Source organism: Cydia fagiglandana, chromosome 22, assembly GCF_963556715.1.
Source record: "Cydia fagiglandana chromosome 22, ilCydFagi1.1, whole genome shotgun sequence".
Lineage (NCBI taxonomy): Eukaryota > Metazoa > Arthropoda > Insecta > Lepidoptera > Tortricidae > Cydia > Cydia fagiglandana.
Window position 1 is genome coordinate 985,381 of NC_085953.1, and position 22,632 is coordinate 1,008,012.

General features: G+C 39.4%; 1 protein-coding gene across 1 annotated transcript in view; it reads right to left on the bottom strand.

Annotated features, from left to right (window-relative positions):
- Window positions 1-22,632, bottom strand: part of LOC134675648 (serine/threonine-protein kinase WNK1-like) — a 68,716-nt gene that overhangs the window by 38,567 nt on the left and 7,517 nt on the right. The window contains exons 5-16 of the mRNA XM_063533977.1: window positions 7,799-7,895; window positions 7,142-7,233; window positions 6,087-6,261; window positions 5,305-5,526; window positions 4,977-5,186; window positions 4,108-4,242; window positions 3,778-3,945; window positions 3,474-3,614; window positions 2,747-2,946; window positions 1,617-1,878; window positions 1,124-1,346; window positions 392-495 (exon numbers count right to left, since the gene is read on the bottom strand). Coding sequence (XP_063390047.1) covers window positions 392-495; window positions 1,124-1,346; window positions 1,617-1,878; window positions 2,747-2,946; window positions 3,474-3,614; window positions 3,778-3,945; window positions 4,108-4,242; window positions 4,977-5,186; window positions 5,305-5,526; window positions 6,087-6,261; window positions 7,142-7,233; window positions 7,799-7,895 — 2,029 coding nt within the window. The remainder of the gene's footprint in view (window positions 1-391; window positions 496-1,123; window positions 1,347-1,616; window positions 1,879-2,746; window positions 2,947-3,473; window positions 3,615-3,777; window positions 3,946-4,107; window positions 4,243-4,976; window positions 5,187-5,304; window positions 5,527-6,086; window positions 6,262-7,141; window positions 7,234-7,798; window positions 7,896-22,632) is intronic.

The following is a 22,632-nucleotide window of genomic DNA, read 5'->3' on the forward strand; positions in this document are numbered from 1 at the left end:
AAACACATCGTTATATCCTTATTCCTTAGACTAAAACTTATAACATATTTATAACTTCAGGTCGATTTAAAGTTGAAGACATCGGTTGTCGATTTGGCAATTTTTTTGGCATTATTTAATTTAAAGTGAAAGCATAGACTAGGAATCCTCTAGACGAGTTTAGAGCAATTATTTCATGCAACCGATGATGCCAAAAAAGCGGGGGTGCGCGGGACGAGGTAAGCGAAGTCCCGTGCCGTGATTGGTCCGTTCAAAAACACGGACGTCACACAAAGACACTTTCGACTCGAACATGGAGTTAAATTACCGCATGCGTGGCAGAGGGGGTAGCGCGACTATGCTCAGTCTGGAGGATGTTTTGTCTGTGAGTGAAAGTATATGTAAGTCTCACCTCCAGCACGGTAAGCTTGGGCAGCTTGTCCTTCTCTCTCGAGCGCTTCTTCGAGCCGCGGGACTTCTTGTCGCCCGTTATTGGAGATGGTATCGCTGTACCCGCTGAAATTCATTTTTATCATTATATATCTTTTTTTTATACATGATAACAAGATGATGATGATGATGAGTGTCATTTTATAGTTTTCACAACGAGAACGACAAAGAATTAATGATGAATTTATTTATGTTGGTCTCACAAGACATCGGTGGTATAAAAGGTCCGAGTCTACGAGCGACCTCGCTTTCTTGCGAGGCCCAAAGCCGGTTTCCTTAGAGCTGAGCAAGGACACGAATGAATGTTCAAGTCTGATAAAACAGCGAGGCCGATGGCAGAGCTTCGTATAAGCCCTGCAGTAGCCCAAAGCGATACATTTAAGCGCACTTTTATGCGAGCAGAGCAGAGATCGGACACGAACCAAAGATCACTATGGTTCAGTGGCGGCGCGTCAAACTTATTCATAGGGGCTACTTTGGCTTATATATTTCCTTTACAACTCCGCTCAAAAGTCCAAAAACAGGCAAGCCGGTAGGAGTCAAGTTTTATGGACGCGCTGCCACTGCTATGGTTACACCTATTAATGCGCGAGGCCGAAGGAATATTCGAAGTGTCTTAACGCGGCACCCTTTCGTACTACATGAGAGTAGAGAACATGAAACATTGAACAAGCATGTGTTATACAAGTCCCACCTTCCTTGCTGTCCTGCTTCTCTTCCACAGAGGCGAGCTCAGGCTGGCGTATGGCAGCCTCGTGGGTGGCTCCTGAGGGGAACTCCGTCAGCGGCGTGTGGAATTGTTCTTTATTGCTGCCGTTGCCTGAACCGTTCTCAGGCTCGGGCAGGTTTAAAGCCTGGGGCGCTTCGGAAACCGCTGGTCGGACCTCTTGAGGCAACGAGTTGGGTATCGTCAGCTCCTACAACAATTCAGTTAGTAAATATACACTAAAAGAAAAAATAAAGCAATATTTCATTCATTCAAAGCGGGTTCTCTGTTCGTAGCCGCTTTTCGCTACATACGGTTTTTCCATGTTATCGCCCTAGCTCGCGCTGGCATTGAGTGTGTTAAATTTATACGCATCATTCTAAGCTTTCTTAAAGATTGCTGTTAAAGAGTACTTTAACTCGCATTCTAAAATGTTTTCTTATAAGAGTTAAAAGAAATATACTTAAAAAAAAAGACATACCTGCGGCACTGATTGTGGTACAGAATTCTGCACCGTCTGCGGCACCGAACTCTGCACCGTTTGTGGCACTGTACTTTGCACCGACTGCGGCACACTGGGCGCTAACTGCGCCACCTGTTCCACTTGTTCCATCTGGTTCTGGTAGTGCATAACGTTGTGGATGGGCTGCGACTGGGCGGGCTGGTACATCTGCAGCGGGTTCGTGGCGTAATTCTGCACCGGGGTGCCTTCATGACTAGATATCTGCCGGTCGCCCGCGAGGCTGCATAACAACACAATATAATATTTATTGACACAACATGTTAATTCAGAGAATACGGTAGTTAATAAATACAAAACGGGTACGTATTAATTAGAAGCGAAGAAAATTATTAAATAAAAGGAAACTACCCTTCCTGATTAACTGTTATTATAACTACAATACTAGAGTTCACTTGTTTCCCTACTTCCCACCTCACATGACGACCCTGCCATTACTTACAACCTACCTAAAGTTCATCAACAGCCCCTGCAACTGAAGAATCTGGTGGTACTCCTTAGGAGCTTTCTGCATCTGTTACAGCTGCAGCTGTTGAATCGCCCTGTACTTTTTTGAATAACTGCGAGCATGCATACTTTAAGCATACTTCCCACCTCACTTTCTGAAAAAATTACTGAATGACTGTTAGTTAGTATGCAGCGATACTCGAGTTTATTTGTGGTTACATGGCGACCCTGCCAATTTCAGAAACCTACCTAAAGTTCATCATATTGTGATACAGCGACTGCCCCTGCATCTGGTGCATCTGGTGATACTCCTCAGGTTTCTGCATTTGCTTTAGCTCCTTGTATTAGACTGTACTTTTCCTGAGTACTTTTAGTATATCTGCACTACTAGAGTTTGTTTCCCTACTTCCCACCTCACATGGCGACCCCGCCATTACAACCTACCTAAAGTTCATCATATTGTGAGGCAGGGACTGCCCCTGCATCTGATGCAGCTAGTAGCACTCCTCAGGCTTCTGCATTTGCTGCAACTCCTAAATGCTGCTTGTATTAGACTGTACTTTTTCTAACTGTTAGTATATCTACAATACTAGAGTTTGTTTCCCTACTTCACCTCACATGGCGACCCTGCCACCACAACCTACCTAAAGTTCATCACATTGTGAGGCAGCGACTGCCCCTGCATCTGGTGCATCTGGTGGTACTCCTCAGGCTTCTGCATTTGCTGCAGCTCCAAATACTGGTTGTACTGGTCCACCGACATCTGCGTCTGGAGGGGTTTTTGGTATTCGTTGACTAGTTGATCGTGCACGTCCGCGGAGCTGACCTGGCTTTGTTCAGAGGCCTGGCAATCAAAAGAATTACTTAGTAGTTATATACAGTGAGTTTTAATTATGCTATACGTGTCTTATAGATAGGCAAAGACCAAAGCACCTAGTGTCTTCGTGAGAAACTACTATAATAAAATAATTCGTCTAATATCATTTCTCAAATGGGCAAAATTGTTGATACCTTTATAATTTATAACATGTTATACTTTTTACACAATTTTGACAATAAAACATTATCTTATCTTATCTTATCTCAACCAGTTGATCGCAACCAATTCATAAGTCGCATAGTTTCATTTGACCGAATTATCATAAAATTAGGATTTGAGAAGATGTAATTTGATGGCTCGCCAAAATTAAAATTATTGAAATATGTTTGGGAAGTGATAAATTGTACACATGAACCGCAGAATAGATAAAAGAGATAGGTGTAATAAAATGCGAACCGATGTGCCGAAAGTTCAATGATGTTATTCAAGGAACCCTAAAGCGTCGAAGGCTCAGAGCTGCCATTGCAGATGTTACAGTAGTAGGGTTTTACCTGTCGCTGGTACATGGGCCTCTGCGCTCGCAGCATCTCCTCGACCCTGAGCTGCTGCTGCCCCATGAGCTGCTGTTTTTGAGCGTACAGCGCCAGGTTCTGCTGGTCGAGGAGGTTCTGCTGCGATTGCAGTTGCAGTTCCTGGAATATAATGAACAGCGTTAATTAAAAATGTGTTTGGCGGGTGTTTGCTAAGGTCAACGGCACATGGCCTGGACATAAAACGCCCTATATTTGCTGCAATATTGCTAGTGCGTATATCTGTTGCTGGAGCAGCTGTAGTACACCTGCACGTCACACCGACCTGCTGCGCGAGGTACTGCTGCTGCTGGAGGGTGCGGATGTGCTGGGGGGAGAGCGTCTGTCCCGGGACCTGGAGCTGCTGGTGCGTCATCATCTGCTGCTGGAGGGCCAGCTGTTGCTGGGCCACCATGTGCTTCTGCATGTTGAGCTGCTGCTGCGCCTGGTTCACCTGGAAGTGATAACTCTATTTGGAAATTTGCAAAATGGCGAAGCCATAGAGCCGCTAATTGAGGAGTCTTTTTAAAAGGGCGTATTTCTCTATGGTCACCATACAAATATAAGCTCTTTTAAAAAGACTCTCCTCAATGAATATATGTAAGAGCAGTATTACCTGTTGTTGAGCCTGCGCGACCTGTTGGCTCTGCGCTAAGATGTTGGGGTCCACCTGGAGGATATTCTGGGGGATGTACTGCGCCTGCTGGTACAGCTGGTTCTGTTGCATTTGCAGCATCTGCTCCTGTTGTTGCTGTAATTATATAAATAAATATAGTAAAAGAAGATTCATTCCGACCAGTGCAAGTTTAAAGTGCAAGTTTACTTTTAAGTTTAAAGTAACGAAACGGAGCTGCCGAAAGGATTTTGGAGTAGCATTTTCATCTAATATTGATATTACAGACATTGATGACACGTCAGCAAGTAGCACGATATATCTCATTCGGTTCTGTTACTCTTTGATGTCTGACAACCCGGGAACTGCAGGGTTTCTGAAGAGAAACTACCCCTACCCTAGCTTGGCCAGCCCTTACCTTACCCTAATCTTAGCTAAACTTTTAGGTCCTACCAACAAACGAAAAAAAAAAACCGCTGTGTCCTACAGACTGAATTGTTAAAATAAATATCTCGTTTATAAGCCCAACTGATACAACGCGACGGGTTTGTTGCTGTGACTTAGGATCGGTTGCACCAAACCATCTGTCACCGTTAAAGCGTTCACTACATTTTATGTGAAGTTTCATAGATCTCTGCTGCGTCACGTTCGTCAGTCTGTGAACTGGGGTTGGTGCAACTGGCCTTTAGACAGCTAGAAGGGGCCACAACCCCTGGACTCTACTGACCTGCTGCAGCTCCTCCTGTGGCTGTGGCTGCTGCTCCGACTCCGACTCCTTGCGAGCTTGAAGACTATCAGGGCGCTGGATGATCCGCGCCAGCACGTTCTGGAGGTTCTGGAGCGAGGGGTCCAGCTGGTTGGGGGCTACTGACCTGCTGCAGCTCCTCCTGTGGCTGCGGCTGCTGCTCCGACTCCGACTCCTTGCGAGCTTGAAGACTATCAGGCCGCTGGATGATCTGCGCCAGCACGTTCTGGAGGTTCTGGAGCGAGGGATCCAGCTGGTTGGGGGCTACGGCTGGAGGTGCGATGAAGTTCTCTTGTGTTAGCTGTTCTTCTAGCTGCTTCTGCTGGATGGCCACCGCCTGCAACCAGATGTATTAGTATTATTGGTGCTTTTGACTTGTAACTTGTAACATTGCTGATACTTTGAAATTACTAAAAATGTGCAATCTCTAAATTAGAAATTGGGTGCCAAAGGACCTGCTGAGCTATGATGTTCTGCTGCTGCTGTATAATGTGCTGCTGCAACGCCTGGTGCTGGTTGCTGATCTCATTGGCGATGCACTGCTGGCTGAGCAGGCTGTTTTGCTGCGGGTCCAATTGCTGGGTTTCCAGCTGTTGCGTCTGCTCCAACATCTGCTGCTGATTGCGAAGGTTCTGCTCCATCAGGGCTTGCTGTTTCATGTTCTGTTCTAGAAGGACCTGGAGGGTAAAAGAACTGTTAAGATATATTCATGATGATATGATTTGGGATGTAACTGACGCTTTACCTGTCGAAAGCTATAAAACTTAGCAGGTTGGGAATGTGGACCAATTCTTCATGAATTCGCTAATTGATTTCATCATACCTGTTGTTTATGCAGCTGTTCCTATTGATAGCATGCGTCAAAATATTGTGTTTTAGGTGCGTTATAAAATAAAAATTCTAACATTCCAGCAGCTCAAGGTTGCTCAACGTGTTATAGAAAGAGCTTCGCTGTGAGTTTATCTTACCAAGGTTACCGATATAACTCAGTAATTTAACAAGCTGAAGTGGCAAACGCATTCTGCACGGACATGATAGTCGTTCTTGTCTACGTCACAGTGTGATAAAACGGTGTCCGTCACTTTTTTTCGGTGTAAAAATGTGACAGTTATTTTATCACGTCGATAAAGCCATCCTGCTGGAGTGGAGGCGACGACAATCGCGTGGCGCTCTGTAGCTAGATGGGGCCAGCGAGTCCTGCAGTGGACTGGCCAAGAGTGATGATGTTGATGGATACCTGCTGGTGCTGCAACAGCTGGTGCGGGGGAGGGGCGGGCGCGGCGGGGGAGAGGCGCGCCTGCTGCCGCAGGTTGTGCTGCAGCAGCTGCATCGCCTCCTCGCTGTACTGTTGCTGGAATTGCTGCTGGAACAGCTGCTGCTGCGCTTGCAGGAGCTGGGATTGCTGGTCTAACCTGGAATATACGTTTTTCTTAATCTTTCTTCTTAAGGGGAAATTAGTATGGTCAGTTACAACTACGGGTGGTTGCATGAAGCTCTTATATCACTACACCTAATAAAACATAGTTCCCCGCCGCGTCTATCAGTTTGTATGTTCGCGAAAAATTAAAAAACTACTGAACTGATTTTCATGCTGTTTCCACCAAGAATCACTCTATTGATAAAAAGTGATTCTTGAGGAAGGTTTAGGTGTATAATTTGGTAAAGTTTTGTGTAACATTTGTGTAACCGTTGCAATTGTAAAATAAAAATTTCATAATAAATCACTTTTAGTTCGAGCCACAAAGCGCGAGTTAAGTGACTTTAAGTGGTAGACCTATAATATTATATTTATAGCGGTAGTGATAGTGGTAAGCGCTGGTGGCCTAGCGGTGAGAGCGTGCGACTTGCAATCTAGAGGTCGCGGGTTCAAACCCCTGCTCGTACCAATGAGTTTTTCGGAACATATGTACGAAATATCATTTGATATTTACCAGTCGCTTTTCGGTGAAGGAAAACATCGTGAGGAAACCGGACTAATCCCAATAAGGCCTAGTTTACCCTCTGGGTTGGAAGGTCAGATGGCAGTCGCTTTCGTAAAAACGTTACGAAAGCGACTGCCATCTAAACGTCTCGTACGCACTAGTTTTTACTAGTGCCTACGTCAAATCATGGGATTAGTTGTCAAGCGGACCCCAGGCTCTCATGAGCCGTGGCGAAATGCCGGGATAACGCGGGGAAGAAGAAGTGGTAGACCTATTCGCTACGTGCACGACAGTCACGCCACCTACTACTCGTATCTAATCGCTTTACTAAACCACTTCGCACATAGCCAATAGAAAACGTTAAGCTTACTGCACGGCGGCTAAAGGTTGAGATCCGACGCCGTTCAAAAGTCCAGATGTTACTTCTACAGGTCCAACTTGTTGGTTCTGGATCATTTTAACCTGGAATGAATTCATACATTGACAATTCTGGTTTATAGGTATCAGTGGCGGCGCGTCCATAAAAGCCAAATCCCACCGGCTTGCCTGTTTTTGGACGTTTGAGCAGAGTTGTAAAGGAAATATGTAAGCCAAATTAGCCCCGGATATGTTTGACGCGCCGCCACTGATAGGTATCTAACTTTTAAGTCGGTGAATGCGCCGGCACGCTTCACATAATCAATTCATACATTTTTAAAGTTGCATTATAATTAACTACCTCTTGGAATTTCTTAGTTTTCATACTATTAGGCAGAGCGCGAGTGCGCTACAACATCATCTCGTGAGCGAGATAGACTACCCGTCCTTTCCCAACTGTATGAATTAGAAAGGGGCTGGTAGACCATCTCGCGTGCGAGATACTGACACGACGCCTTTGTGATTTTTGTAACAGTTATTGGTTCAAATCACTTTTTTTTTGTTTAATTAATAAGTGTGATAATTGCATTCGGAATAACTAAAATAAAGTCCTTACTTACTGTAAGTTATTTAGTACCAAATACTAGAAGCCTAAGTAATCCGCACCTACCTGCCGTAGCTGCTGCTCTAATAACATTTGTTGCTGTCTGTCCTGCTCTATCAGCTGCTGGTTGAATAGCATCTGGGTCTTCTTCTCACTCCTCTCCCTGGAGACAAACATCATTCTTAATTAATTGTTATCGAGTAGGTACATATTTCTGCAAATGATACTACTTCGGACCAAGACCACAGAATAAATAATAGTACTACAAAACCGAAGTTTACAGCGGTTCAGGGTCGAATCTTGTTATCCCTTTCTAATATATGGCACTATCCCTTTCGGCTATTTAGGGTTGTCAAAATTCAAGTGATTATCTTATCTGTGGTCGTGCACGCAAAAGGAAGTCAAGTAGTGCCAACCCTAATAATTGCTCGGAGCAATGCTGAGCCGAGCCGAGCCGAGTTTGGCCGATCTCAGGAGTTTCGCACCCCTGCCAAGACTTAACATTTAAGTTTAACTCTTTAGGGCTACATGCACCATACCACTAACCCGGGGTTAACCGGTTAAACCTGGAGTTACCATGGTTACCAGTGCGAGTTGACACTGGGTTAACGGTTTAACCGCTAACCCCGGTTTAGTAGGATGGTGCAAGTGGCGCTTAACCCTTTGAAATTCCTTTCTAGTCATTCGATTTCGAACCGTAATTCTTATAGTAGAGATGCGTTTTTGTTTTAACCTCTTGAGACCCAGTAGCAATTGTTTTGTTTTTGAAATTGGAACCCTTAGCTACACAATAAAAGTTCAAAATAGACTTTGGAATATGTACAAAAATTTTTACGCAGGGCCTTAAGAGGCTATGTATGATGGCAAGTATGTGGATACGGACTAAAGGGTTAATGTAGTACAATTTTTGAGGGCCGTAGGGACATTTTGTTTTTCAGTCTATCTGTGTTGACATTGGACTTATGATTAATTATGTTCATCGCAAACAATTAGATTACTGTATGCACAGCGCAATGCGTGGGTGTGGAAACGGAATCCGTTGTTTTTATAATAATTGATAATGATCAATATGCACTCAACAGCTCTATTTACCAGCGCCCTTATTACCTAGGCAATAGAGTTCAATAAAAAGAAATCAAGCAAATGACTGGATAATTGTGGATATAGATGTTTATTGTATGCGTTTTCATAATGACATGATGACGGCAATTCTTCGCGCGATCTATCATTTCTTTGTTAGTGCATGACATTCACCTCTAGACTAGCGTCACGTTCATGTCACGTTAGATGCCTATGATAAAAGGCGCGCCTTACCTTTTAGCAGTGTATGTATCTTATACCTTTAAACGAGCAATTCTTCTATATTTATTTATATATATATATTTCGGGGATCTCGGAAACGGCTCTAACGATTTCAATGAATTTTGCTATATGGGGGTTTCGGGAGCGAAAAATCGATCTAGCTTATCTCTGGGAAAACGCGCAGTTTTGAGTTTTTAAGGATCGGTCTCTCAGATATTTTAGGTTACGATGGAACAAACATACCCACATACATATGATGTATGTAGGTATGTGTGTGCTGTGTGTTCGATCGTCAATCAAAATGAATGAAAAGACCGTACTCCCATCTTAAAGACCGGCAACGGCACCTGTTGCAGGTGTCCATGGACGATAGTAATGTCTTACCATCAGGTGATGCATCTGCTCGTTTGTATCTAACATAAAAAGAAACCTACAAGTAAGCCGATTTAGGTGAGGGGGACTTCCAATAGATTTATTTTTATGAAGCGAGTTATTTATTTAAAGAAAACCGTAGTAGTCGGTATTTTTTCGCTGGTATGTTACAGTCAGTATAATTACAATCAGTATAGTTTCAGAGAGAATTAAAAAACATGAACGCACATAATTGTCTGGTTCTGTAATTAATATAATAATGTACACACACGCATTAAAATAACAATGGTAATATCGAATCAATAAATAATTGCCAGTTTGCAGCACGCAAGGTCGCCGGTAAACAGTTATCGGACGACCAATGTTAAACGAAACTAAACCGTAATACTTAAGCTTTAAGGTTCATAGTGAAGGTTAAGTGGAGGTTGCCCTGGCAACGTTTTCATGTTTCTGTGGAATTACTTGAGATTTCTTAAAGCTGTAAATTACTTCTAGACGGGTTTGTGGTTGATCTGACGTTGGTATTATGTAACCCATTACGTTTTCATAAAAGGTATTCGTTCTACATATATAGTACTTATAATTTACAGTAAGTTGTATAAAATGTCTGTCCTATAAACTATTATACAGGGATGCATTGCACAATAAGTAATATGCTGTACTTACCGGTGTTTTTTTGTATCGGGTAATGTATGTGTGAGCTCTTATATAAATTCAAATACAAAATAAAATATACTCTATTCATGTAGGCCTAGCAACAAGCTCTTATAATAAAAGAAATACTACGAAAATATGTGGATTTACCCGAGTGTGAAGTTAAGCGACTCATATGGCAAATATTTATGGCGATAGTATGGTAAATATTTACTTACAGTTTGTATTGTCTTTTATCATTATAGTAGAAGAGCCGGCCGCAAATTTTCTAACCGACTTGATACCACGATGAAATGCACAATGGTTTCCCATAAAAGTGATGCTAAGTCCGAATTCGATAGTCTGCCACGGCGGAACTTGCCGAAAGTACGAAAAAGAAGGCCACTTCCGGTGCGAAAAAAGGGGGCTGATTTAACCCATCTGATACCGAAATAATAGTTATGGCAGCAGTTAGAAATTTACATGTAGACACATAAAAGCGAAGTCTGCCAGTGTTTTTTTTGCCGGAAGTGCTTGGCAGACGCTCTCAAAGGTGGCCAACGGGACCCCTAATTTAACCCATCTGATACCACCATGAAACCAATTCCAGTCGGTAGGTATGAACCCTCATGTCAGGAATATATAAGTCTGCCAAGGCTTTTCCTGCCGAAACACCTTGGCAGACGAGATTATGTAAGCAAGGTCGGCATCGGTTACCCTACACTAACCCATCTGATACCACCATGAAACCAATTCCAGTCGGTAGGTACGAACCCCCATTTTAGGAATATATAAGTCTGCCAAGGTTTTTCCTGCCGAAACACCTTGGCAGACGAGATTATAAACAAGATGACCATCGGTTACCGTACACTAACCCATCTGATACCGCCATGAAACCAATTCCAGTCGGTAGGTATGAACCCTCATTTCACGAATATACAAGTCTGCCAAGGCTTTTCCTGCCGTAACACCACGGCAGACGAGATTATGTAAGCAAGGTCGGCATCGGTTACCCTACACTAACCCATCTGATACCACCATGAAACCAATTCCAGTCGGTAGGTATGAACCCCCATTTTAGAAATATATAAGTCTGCCAAGGTTTTTCCTGCCGAAACACCTTGGCAGACGAGATTATAAGCAAGATGACCATCGGTTACCGTACAGTAACCCATCTGATACCACCATGAAACCAATTCTAGTCGGTAGGTATGAACCCTCATTTCAGGAATTTATAAGTCTGCCAAGGCCTTTCCTGCCGAAACACCTTGACAGACGAGATTATGTAAGCAGCATCCACATACGAGGGATCCGTATTTTGGGATTATACAGATTACGGACATTATTAATAGCTGTAGGCTTATTTATTACTTTATGCTTATACATATTTGTATATTATTATGTTATTAATAAAATATATTTATAATTGATTAAACCTAAACTTAATACATTGGGAATTCATTACCTGCTTACGGCAGTAGTAGGGATAAGTGGGTCAGTTCTGGCTCACTGAGCCAGGCCAACAGTCCCTCCCCCTTTTTTCCCTTGTTGAGGCCCTGCAACCTTGCCTTGAACCCAAACTAATGTCATTGTAGCTCGAATCTAACCTAATCTGTTTTTATTGCTTTTAGAATATTTCAATTATCTACTTTTGCAAAGTTAAAGGTTGAAATCTCTATTTCGCAAAATGGAATTTTAATGTGACTTTAATGTATGTGCAGTCTACTTAGTAATTTGTTAATATTTAAAAATTGAAATTTTAATTCACAAATAATTAAGTAAATATAAAACATTAAATTAGCTTACAAATAATAATACAAACTATCTCTAAACTAAATAAACTTAAAATAAAAAGCCTATAAATAAAAAACGTCCCCCAAGTCACTGCCGATGGGCAGTGTGCCCAGAAGGCTGGCCGCATTGCCACGTTGTATGGCAATACTTATGCGTTGAGCAAAATACTGGCCAGCCCTCTGGTCTCCTGCGGCATCTATAAGGCGCTCCGCTAAGGCCCTGTATATACGGCGCGCGCTTGGCCTCCACGGCCCCAGCGTTTCGACCCCAAATGCCTCAAAAATATAACTACTGCCAAGGGTGGCATATTTGCGGCGTTTGAGGTCTTCTGCCATGGACGCGGCATGACCAGCATTTCTGCTGGTGCCCGGAAGGTGGGACGGCGCGAGGGTGTCAACACATGTGGCATCCCAGACTAGAGGCCGTCCCATCTTCCAAGGCACTAACGTCATACCGTCGGGCCTCTTGCCATCGTCCCTAGCCAAACCGACGGGCTCGAGTATGGCCGGGACTTTGACGCTGACAAAGGCCCTTCGGATGACGTCGTTGATGCTGGCGTGTCTGGGTATGCGTCCGGCGCTTCTGCCGCAGGAAAGTCCATGATGTCCAAATTTATCCACCATGGCACCACAACGGCAGTGATGGGGGACGTTTGTTACAGTCCCTATGCGCAAACAAGTCGCCAGTAATTGGGTTTAAAGATATAAAAACACACATTTATTTCCTATCCTAAGTATCCTATCCTAAGTTTATTCAAATAATATTCTGAACATATATAGTAATTAGACTGGTCATATTTTTCATAAAATCGATTTCGACTGGCAAAGCATAGAATTTTTTGGCAACCGGGTTTTTTTAACCTAATTAGACCCCGCTGAATCCGAATTTGCCGGTTGCTCGATCGAAATCTTGACCAGAAGTGAGATATTTGACATTAAAGGTCCCTTTTTTTCGTTTTTCGTAAATAACTCTTAAACGGTGGCACATAGCAAAAAATGTTCTATTACATAAGTATTCTGCATAAAATTGCCTACAAGAAAGATTCAGTACAATTTTTCGCTAGGGTCAATATTCAAAGAGATTTTAACGCGGGAAATTTAATTATAATCACTTCTAAGGTCCCGTTTTTTAGGTTTTCGTAAATAACTCATAAACGGTGGCCAATATCAAAAAATGTTGTTAGACGTTAATAATCTACACAACATTTTGAACAAAAAAGATTCAGTATACTTTTCGCAGGGATCAATATTTAAAAAGATAATAAAGAGGGAAAGTTAGTTATAATAAATTCGAAGGTTCCTTGTTTTTATTTTTTCGTTAATAATTTGAAAAGTATGACTCATAGCAAAAAAATCTTATACATAAATAATAAACGTAAAATTTCCTACAAGAAACATGCAGAACACTTTTCGCTAGGATCAATATTTAAAAAGACAAAGCAGCGGGTAAGTTAATTATAATCAATTTTAAAGTCCCTTTTTAGTTTTTTGTAAATAACTCGTAAACGGTGTCCCATAGCGAAATAGGTTTTTAAGAATAAATTATCTACATAAAATTTCCTCCAAAAAACATCTAGAACACTTTTCTCTAGGATCAATATTTCAAGCGATATTAAAGGAAGAAAGTTAATTACAATCAGTTCACAGGTCACTTTTTTTTAGTTTTTCGTAAATAACTCGTAAACGGTGGCCCGTTGCAAAACAATATTCTACATAAAATTGTCCACAAAAAAGGTTCTGTACACTTTTTCGCTGCGATCAATATTTAAAGAGATATTAAAGGGGGTAAGTTAATTATAATCAATTTTCAGGTCCCTATTTTTAGGATTTCGCAAATGACTCGTAAAATAAGGCTCATAGCAAAATAAGTTCTTAAGAGCCAACAGGAGTGGTCATTTCTCCATACAAACGTAGTCCTCGTTTTCCTCCGTGGTTTTTGAAGCTAGAGCAATGATTTTTTCAACACAGATTAATATTGTCAATATCTGTGTCGGACCGTTTTGCTTTTTTTTTATATTTTTGTTTTTTAAGGCGCTAGAGCCCTTCAAAAATGGCCAAAATGGCCTAATTGACTATGCCGCAATGAGAGGCGTGGTATTCAAAACTGATATCAATTAGCCAAAAAAGCAAAACGGTCCGACACAGATAATTTCATAATCTTTTAGATTTCCAAATTTGGTTACGATTGGTTAAGTTTTGGAGGAGGAAAAAGAGGACTACGAAACCTCGATTTTTGCCATTTTTACGCAGGATTTTTCGCCTCAGCTGCAGTTGTCCCTATCGCACTAATTTTAGGGGCGGAGTCAAGTTTCTAAATACGTACACAGCCAGAAAAGTGATGGGCAATAGTCGACATTTAATGTCGATAATCTAGTGATGTAAGAAGTTATCGATAAACCGTCTTGTGTGAAAATATCTAGATCCTCCTAAGACACAAGGGGTTTTGCGTTGAGAGGGAACACATTTTTGTAGTTACATAGGTACAATCTATTTTGAACTTTTTGATTCTAATATTTCAAATTAGAAATCAAAATCAAAAATATTTTATTGCATGGTTATGGGTTTACAAAATTTTTAGGTACAGTCACGCTCCGTAATTGTCGAGCAATTTAAGGTCCTAGCTAGGGAATGCAATCTCGCACCAAGATTGGCGATTCGAGATCTCGCACGAAAAATCCGAATCGAGATTGGGTGTTTCGAGATCTCGACAGTCAGATTTCGGGATCGAGATTAATATCTCGACGAGATCGAATTTGACAAAGTAACTAAAAATGTGTTATTTTAATCAATAATCTCTAAGAATTCCATAGATATAGACATCGTAAAATCGGGCGTATCGAGATATTCCTAGGAATATAATGAAACACCGACATTTCATGATCTGCCTAGCGAACACCAGCCATTTTGCGCAAACCTCAAGGTGTGATATTCTGATATTCCTATAGTCTATAGGCAAATTAAACAAAAGTCGTCTCCTTCACGATTTTCGTCGACATCTCTTCTAAATACCTAAAACTGGTATGGACGTGTTCCTCGTGGTCTCCAGAATATGAATAAACCGGTTTTTATTTTATGGAGGGGGGGGGGGGACGTGTCGAAAAAAAGGAAGGAAAAAGTGGGCGGCCGACCAGCATTGATATTTGTTCACGTCTTTAGTCCTATGGGACCGATCGGTTCGTGTGAGATGTCGTTTGAAAGAGTATTAAACGTGCAATTATTGTTTTATAATAACCGTAGTCATGACTGTAGTCATTTACAAAATATTTAAAATATATGATTTTTTACCGTGCATGGATGGCATAAGTACTGACAAAACATGCGTCTAACTCAATAAATTATAACTTTATCGCAATTAATGTTATTATAAAATATACGAAAAATTTCATTAGCTTTCAAAAAACATAAGTTTTATTGATGTATGATATTATACATATAACAAAGTAGGTAATGATGAATTTTGTTCCGTCACGTAAATGGCGGGCGACCGACCTCAACTGATCATTATTTCTCGGGTTCTATTTTACTGATCAATTGGTGATGCATACCATTAGAAAGAATATTAAACATACTATAATTGGTTTCTAATAACCGTAGTCATAACTGTAGTCATTTACAAAATCATTGAAAATATGTATATGATTTCTCGATCAATTATTTTACAATGCGCCCGCTATGAAGCTAGGAATATCAAAGAATGCATTGCTCTGATGGATCTGCCGTCTCTTTCATAAGGAAGATCGTGATATGCCTGGGTTAATATTAGATCAGGAAATGGTGGCGTTTCATGATACGCCAAGGATTACGATTTTTCGATATGCCGCCGACATACTACTTATTTAAGGTACCTCATGTTATATTTTGAAAATAACAACAACAAATTAAATATTTAACATAAAATCAATTTTAATTTTTACTTTACTTCTTTGAAATGCTATCGATGTTAAACCACTATTTACCTTTACTTAGAAACTGCGTAATAATAATAGAGCTAAAGCCGTACACATAATAGCACTGCCTGAAAAACATGAATCTAAGGTCATATATTACTTAAAACAAAGTATTTCACTTTCAGTCTTGTTCGAGATCTCGAATATATTAATCGAGATCTCGACCGAGATTGCATATATCGAGATTTCCTGTCAACTAGGTTAAATTTCGAAAATACGTGCGAGATCTAGCGAGATCTCGAAATTGCGAGATCTAGATAGCATTCCCTAGTCCTAGCTGAATTGGTTGTTACATACACTTACTCTTACTCTATAGAATGTCCAATCCTGCCTTACAAAGACGTTAATATTTATATTTGTCATGTCTATACTCCGTTTCTGAGCATTATTGAAAAAAAAAATACTTACTAAATACTAGTATTAACCACTAAGTACATAAAGGTGTATAGAGGTGAATAGAATTCATTTTTAGTTTAGGGCAGCCAGTTACTGGCGAATTACCCTATTCGATATCGAGTTCCGTAAACGTAAGCCGGGTAAGTAAAAAAGTTCAATCGCAATAGGGTAATTCGTCAGTGGCCACCCCAAACCAAAAATTAATTATATTCACCTATAAATAGAATTAATTTTAGTATAAAGTGGCCAGTTATTGAAGTTATTGAAACCTTATACTAAAATGAATTCTGTTTATAGGTGAATAGGATTCATTTTTAGTTTAGGGCGGCCAGTTATTAAAAGTGGCCAGTTACTGGCGAATTACCCTACTTAGTAGTAGCAGTAACAAAAAGTGGCAATGCAAATTGCAATCAGTGAGGTGCGCGCCAGCGCGAGTACGGGCGCACCGCACGCGTCTGTGTGCGTGCATTACACATACAAATACAGTCTCTCACGCCGCGGTTACGCCCCGTCAGAGCGACGGGTATATTCAGCTTGAAATCTCAAAATTGACTTTTAGCTCAGCTCCCGTTTCGTCTTAATGTTCTTGTAAATAAATAATCGATATAAAATTTTCTACGAAAGACATATGTAACACTTTTCTCTTTTTAGGGTTCCGTACCTCAAAATGAATAAAAACCGGCCAAGCGCGAGTCGGACTCGCCTTGCAAGGGTTCCGTACATTACCCAATTTTTAACAGTGTATTTTATATATGAAGGGATCGGTTCAAAAACTAAGTAATGTCCGACTCGCGCTTGACTGCATAATTCTAATAGGTTTTTCTGTCATCTATAGATTCTATTCTGTAAATCTTTTCAAAATTTTAGACCCAGTAGTATCGGAGATAAAGCCCCCTTCCCCAAAATAAAACATTAAAATACAAAAAATACCACCCCCCCCCCTTTATCTCCGAAACTACTGGGTCTAAATTTTGAAAATAAAATAAAATAAAATAGTTCTTTACCTATATAGAAGTAAACCTAAAAATAGGGACCTGGAAATTGATTATAATTAACTTACCCCCTTTAATACCTCTTTAAATATTGATCGTAGCGAAAAAGTGTACAGAACCTTTTTTGTGGACAATTTTATGTTTAATATTTATGTAGAATATTGTTTTGCAACGGGCCACAGTTTACGAGTTATTTACGAAAAACTAAAAAAAAGTGACCTGTGAACTGATTGTAATTAACTTTCTTCCTTTAATATCGCTTGAAATATTGATCCTAGAGAAAAGTGTTCTAGATGTTTTTTGGAGGAAATTTTATGTAGATAATTTATTCTTAAAAACCTATTTCGCTATGGGACACTGTTTACGAGTTATTTACAAAAAACTAAAAAGGGACTTTATAATTGATTATAATTAACTTACCCGCTGCTTTGTCTTTTTGAATATTGATCCTAGCGAAAAGTGTACTGCATGTTTCTTGTAGGAAATTTTACGTTTATTATTTATGTATAAGATTTTTTTTGCTATGAGTCATACTTTTCAAATTATTTACGAAAAAATAAAAACAAGGAACCTTAGAATTTAGTATAATTAACTTTCCCTCTTTATTATCTTTTTAAATATTGATCCCTGCAAAAAGTGTACTGAATCTTTTTTGTTCAAAATTTTGTGTAGATTATTAACGTCTAACAACATTTTTTGATATTGGCCACCGTTTATGAGTTATTTACGAAAACCTAAAAAACTGGACCTTAGAAGTGATTATAATTAAATTTCCCGCGTTAAAATCTCTTTTAATATTGATCCTAGCGAAAAATTGTACTGAATCTTTCTTGTAGGCAATTGTATGCATATTACTTATGTAATAGAACATTTTTTGCTATACACCACCGTTTAAGAGTTATTTACGAAAAACGAAAAAACGGACCTTTAATGTCAAATATCTCACTTCCGGTCAAGATTTCGATCGAGCAACCGGATCGGATTCAGCAGGGTCTAATTAGGTTAAAAAACCCGGTTTCCAAAAAGTAATATGATTTGCCAGTCGCATCAAGAAGGAGAGCGATTTTGAATTTTTTTGTCTAGTCTAAATATCATTACTTATTCTGTGTACAGTGGAGAAAACGAATGAAATCATGCAATTTGATTTTGCTATTTTTAAATAAAGAGTAACTACACAGTATTTTCCACAGTTGTTGGTAATGATACCATCTCTTACAATTTCTCTTCATGAACATTTTATGATACCTAACCTTCCAGTTTTCGCCCGAATTAATCAAAAAATTCACCAACTCCATTTACACCAACCAAATAGAAAACGGGTCCGTGTCCGAATTCGTGATCTCGAGTCCGGGTCCGCGTCCGGGTCCAGGTTCAGGTAGAAGTCGAATTCAAAATCTTGCTTGTTTTGCCAGTGGGGTAACTTGCTTAACAATCAATTAGAAAAAGACAAGTCGTCGAGGAGTTCCGTTCTGATCACCATCAGCAATACCACTTCATCAAATGCCACTGTTCTTAATGTAAATCCTTGTTTGCCTGATGAAAATACAAGAGTCACTATACAATGCCATTAAGATTTGTAGAGTTCCCTCGATTCCTTATGGATTCCATCATCAGAACTTGAGCTTCACGAAAATATGACTTAAAAATCTAACGTGCTTAACAAACATAACGAAGAGGACAAATCCCCAAACATGAGCTATGCGTCGTTGAAGAGTTCCATTCTGATCATCATCAGCAGTTTCACTTCATCAAATGTCACAATTCTGAATGTAAATGCTTGGTTTGTTTAAAATACACCAGTATCACTATATGTTAGGGTGGTTCAAAAAACATTTTTTTTTTCCTAAGGGGCACCCCCTTATTTTGTTACACTTATTATGTTAATAAATTGAGATTATAGTTGAGATAAATTAAGAAACTTGGTGTAAAAGTTTCTTAATTTATCTCAACTTTACTTCGTTTTTTTTAGCATTAGAAATTAGGTAAACAATCTTGATGTGTCGTCTGCTTTCATAAGTAATAGTTTTTGAATTTTGAAAAGCGTTTTTCAATTAAAAGACATGCTAAGATCGCTTACCTTCTTGCAAGTTCTTTCTAATGCTAAAAAAACGAACTATACATATACAAGGTGGTGCTTAACCACGTTGAAATTTTGTATGTTGTTTGAAACCCAACAAAAAGAGTAATTATGATTCAGAATTTTATTTAAAATATCTGGTTTCACACTATTTGCACATGTGATGTATAAGTTTTGAAGTAGAAAAACATTTTCTTTCAAAATAATATCTTTTAAATCACACTTTCAAATAATGTGAAAACTACTACTTACATAAAAATCAAAAAAATAATAACTTATTTATTTTTTTGATTTCATACAATTTGAAAAAAGTGTTTGAGCACCCCCTTGTAGTTAAGATTGCAAGATGCTTGGCGTATTTTGTCAACATAATAAGTGTAACAAAATAAGGGGGGTGCCGCTTCTTCTAGCTAGAGTTTGAATTTTTCCCATACAAACGTGAACCACCCTTACAAGATTTGAAGAGTGCCCTCGATTCCTCATAAATCTCACCATCAGAACTGGGTTTTGACAAAGACGGAACCAATCTGTATGTATATACTTACAAGTTACAACTCAACTAAAAAAATATTTTTCAAAATCGATCCCAAAATGACGGAGATATCAAACATTAAAAAACCGAATTAATACCTCCTTTTTAGGGTTCCGTAGCCAAATGGCAAAAAACGGAACCCTTATAGATTTGTCATGTCTGTCTGTCTGTCCGTCCGTATGTCACAGCCACTTTTTTCCGAAACTATAAGAACTGTTGAAACTTGGTAAGTCGATGTATTCTGTGAACCGCATTAAGATTTCAACACAAAAATAGAAAAAAAAACAATAAATATTGGGGGTCCCCCATACTTAGAACTGAAACTTAAAATGTCTTTTCATTAAACCCATACGTGTGGGGTATCTATGGATAGGTCTTCAAAAATGATACAATACAATACAATACTTTTTATTGCACGCCTCACATACACTTAGTTTACAATAAATGGACAATAACATAAAAAAAGACAATAGAGGTAACAACAGGCGGTCTTATCGCTTATGATATTGAGGTTTCTAATATAATTTATTTCTAAACTGAATAGTTTGCGCGAGAGACACTTCCAAAGTGGTAAAATGTGTGCACCCTCTCCCCCTTTAACTTCTCAAATAAATTTAACTTCGCACTGAATGATGACATCGTACGGGGCTTAAAGCCCCCGTAACGCAGTGAACGTGTTAAAGTCACATTAAAATTCCATTTTTCGAAATACAGATTTCAACATTTAACTTTGCAATAGTAGATAATTGAAATATTCTAAAAGCAATAAAAATAAATTAGGTTAGATTCGAGCTACAATGACATTAGTTTGGGTTCAAGGCAAGGTTGCAGGGCCTCAACAAGGGAAAAAAGGGGGAGGGACTGTTGGCCTGGCTCAGTGAGCCAGAACTGACCCACTTATCCCTACTACTGCCGTAAGCAGGTAATTAATTCCCAATGTATTAAGTTTAGGTTTAATAAATTATAAATATATTTTATTAATAACATAATAATATACAAATATGTATAAGCATAAAGTAATAAATAAGCCTACAGCTATTAATAATGTCCGTAATCTGTATAATCCCAAAATACGGATCCCTCGTATGTGGATGCTGCTTACATAATCTCGTCTGTCAAGGTGTTTCGGCAGGAAAGGCCTTGGCAGACTTATAAATTCCTGAAATGAGGGTTCATACCTACCGACTAGAATTGGTTTCATGGTGGTATCAGATGGGTTACTGTACGGTAACCGATGGTCATCTTGCTTATAATCTCGTCTGCCAAGGTGTTTCGGCAGGAAAAACCTTGGCAGACTTATATATTTCTAAAATAGTGGTTCATACCTACCGACTGGAATTGGTTTCATGGTGGTATCAGATGGGTTAGTGTAGGGTAACCGATGCCGACCTTGCTTACATAATCTCGTCTGCCGTGGTGTTACGGCAGGAAAAGCCTTGGCAGACTTGTATATTCGTGAAATGAGGGTTCATACCTACCGACTGGAATTGGTTTCATGGCGGTATCAGATGGGTTAGTGTACGGTAACCGATGGTCATCTTGTTTATAATCTCGTCTGCCAAGGTGTTTCGGCAGGAAAAACCTTGGCAGACTTATATATTCCTAAAATGGGGGTTCGTACCTACCGACTGGAATTGGTTTCATGGTGGTATCAGATGGGTTAGTGTAGGGTAACCGATGCCGACCTTGCTTACATAATCTCGTCTGCCAAGGTGTTTCGGCAGGAAAAGCCTTGGCAGACTTATATATTCCTGACATGAGGGTTCATACCTACCGACTGGAATTGGTTTCATGGTGGTATCAGATGGGTTAAATTAGGGGTCCCGTTGGCCACCTTTGAGAGCGTCTGCCAAGCACTTCCGGCAAAAAAAACACTGGCAGACTTCGCTTTTATGTGTCTACATGTAAATTTCTAACTGCTGCCATAACTATTATTTCGGTATCAGATGGGTTAAATCAGCCCCCTTTTTTCGCACCGGAAGTGGCCTTCTTTTTCGTACTTTCGGCAAGTTCCGCCGTGGCAGACTATCGAATTCGGACTTAGCATCACTTTTATGGGAAACCATTGTGCATTTCATCGTGGTATCAAGTCGGTTAGAAAATTTGCGGCCGGCTCTTCTACTATTACGGCATCGATATTTAAACTGTTTTTACAAGTTTCGCCAGAATGGCATTTTTTACATTATATACCTAAGATTCTAATTAGTTTTCAGTTAAAAAAAATCCTATAAAACCGTACAATTCGTGTTTGATGTTCATGTAATGTGCAAAAGTAAATTGGCGGGGAAACCCATTCAATTAAAAATTGGCAATGCCAACTAAAGAGCGATAAGACAAGACAGTGTATACTTCCGCTGAAATAAACGAGGAAAATTACAACTACTGTAAATATATAATAAACGAAAGTCACGAATATTAAATCTGAATTCATGGCAAAACATAGAACTGTTTTTAACATAGAATAATAATTAATATCACATTAAATGGGAGATTATTTTTATTACATGATAATGTCTTTCAACAATACAAATTCGCTTCATATTTATGTTTTATTTGCCTGTAACATATCAAAGCAAACAATATAAATGTAAACCATTCACAATATTTTTTTTTATTATAAACAATTCACAGAAGTAAGAAATATGTTCACGATTGTTTCGCACTTTCCAAATGTATACTAAACCGGATTTACCCTGTATTTGTCCACAAGAATGCATGCAAAATATAGTAAATTATGCACTATATGGGGGTCAGAGAAAGTGCATAATTAACTCGAGAAACATAATTACTGCTATCGTTTTTTAAATGAATAACAATTTTATTATTAATTTTAAATAATAATGATTTCTAAATCGA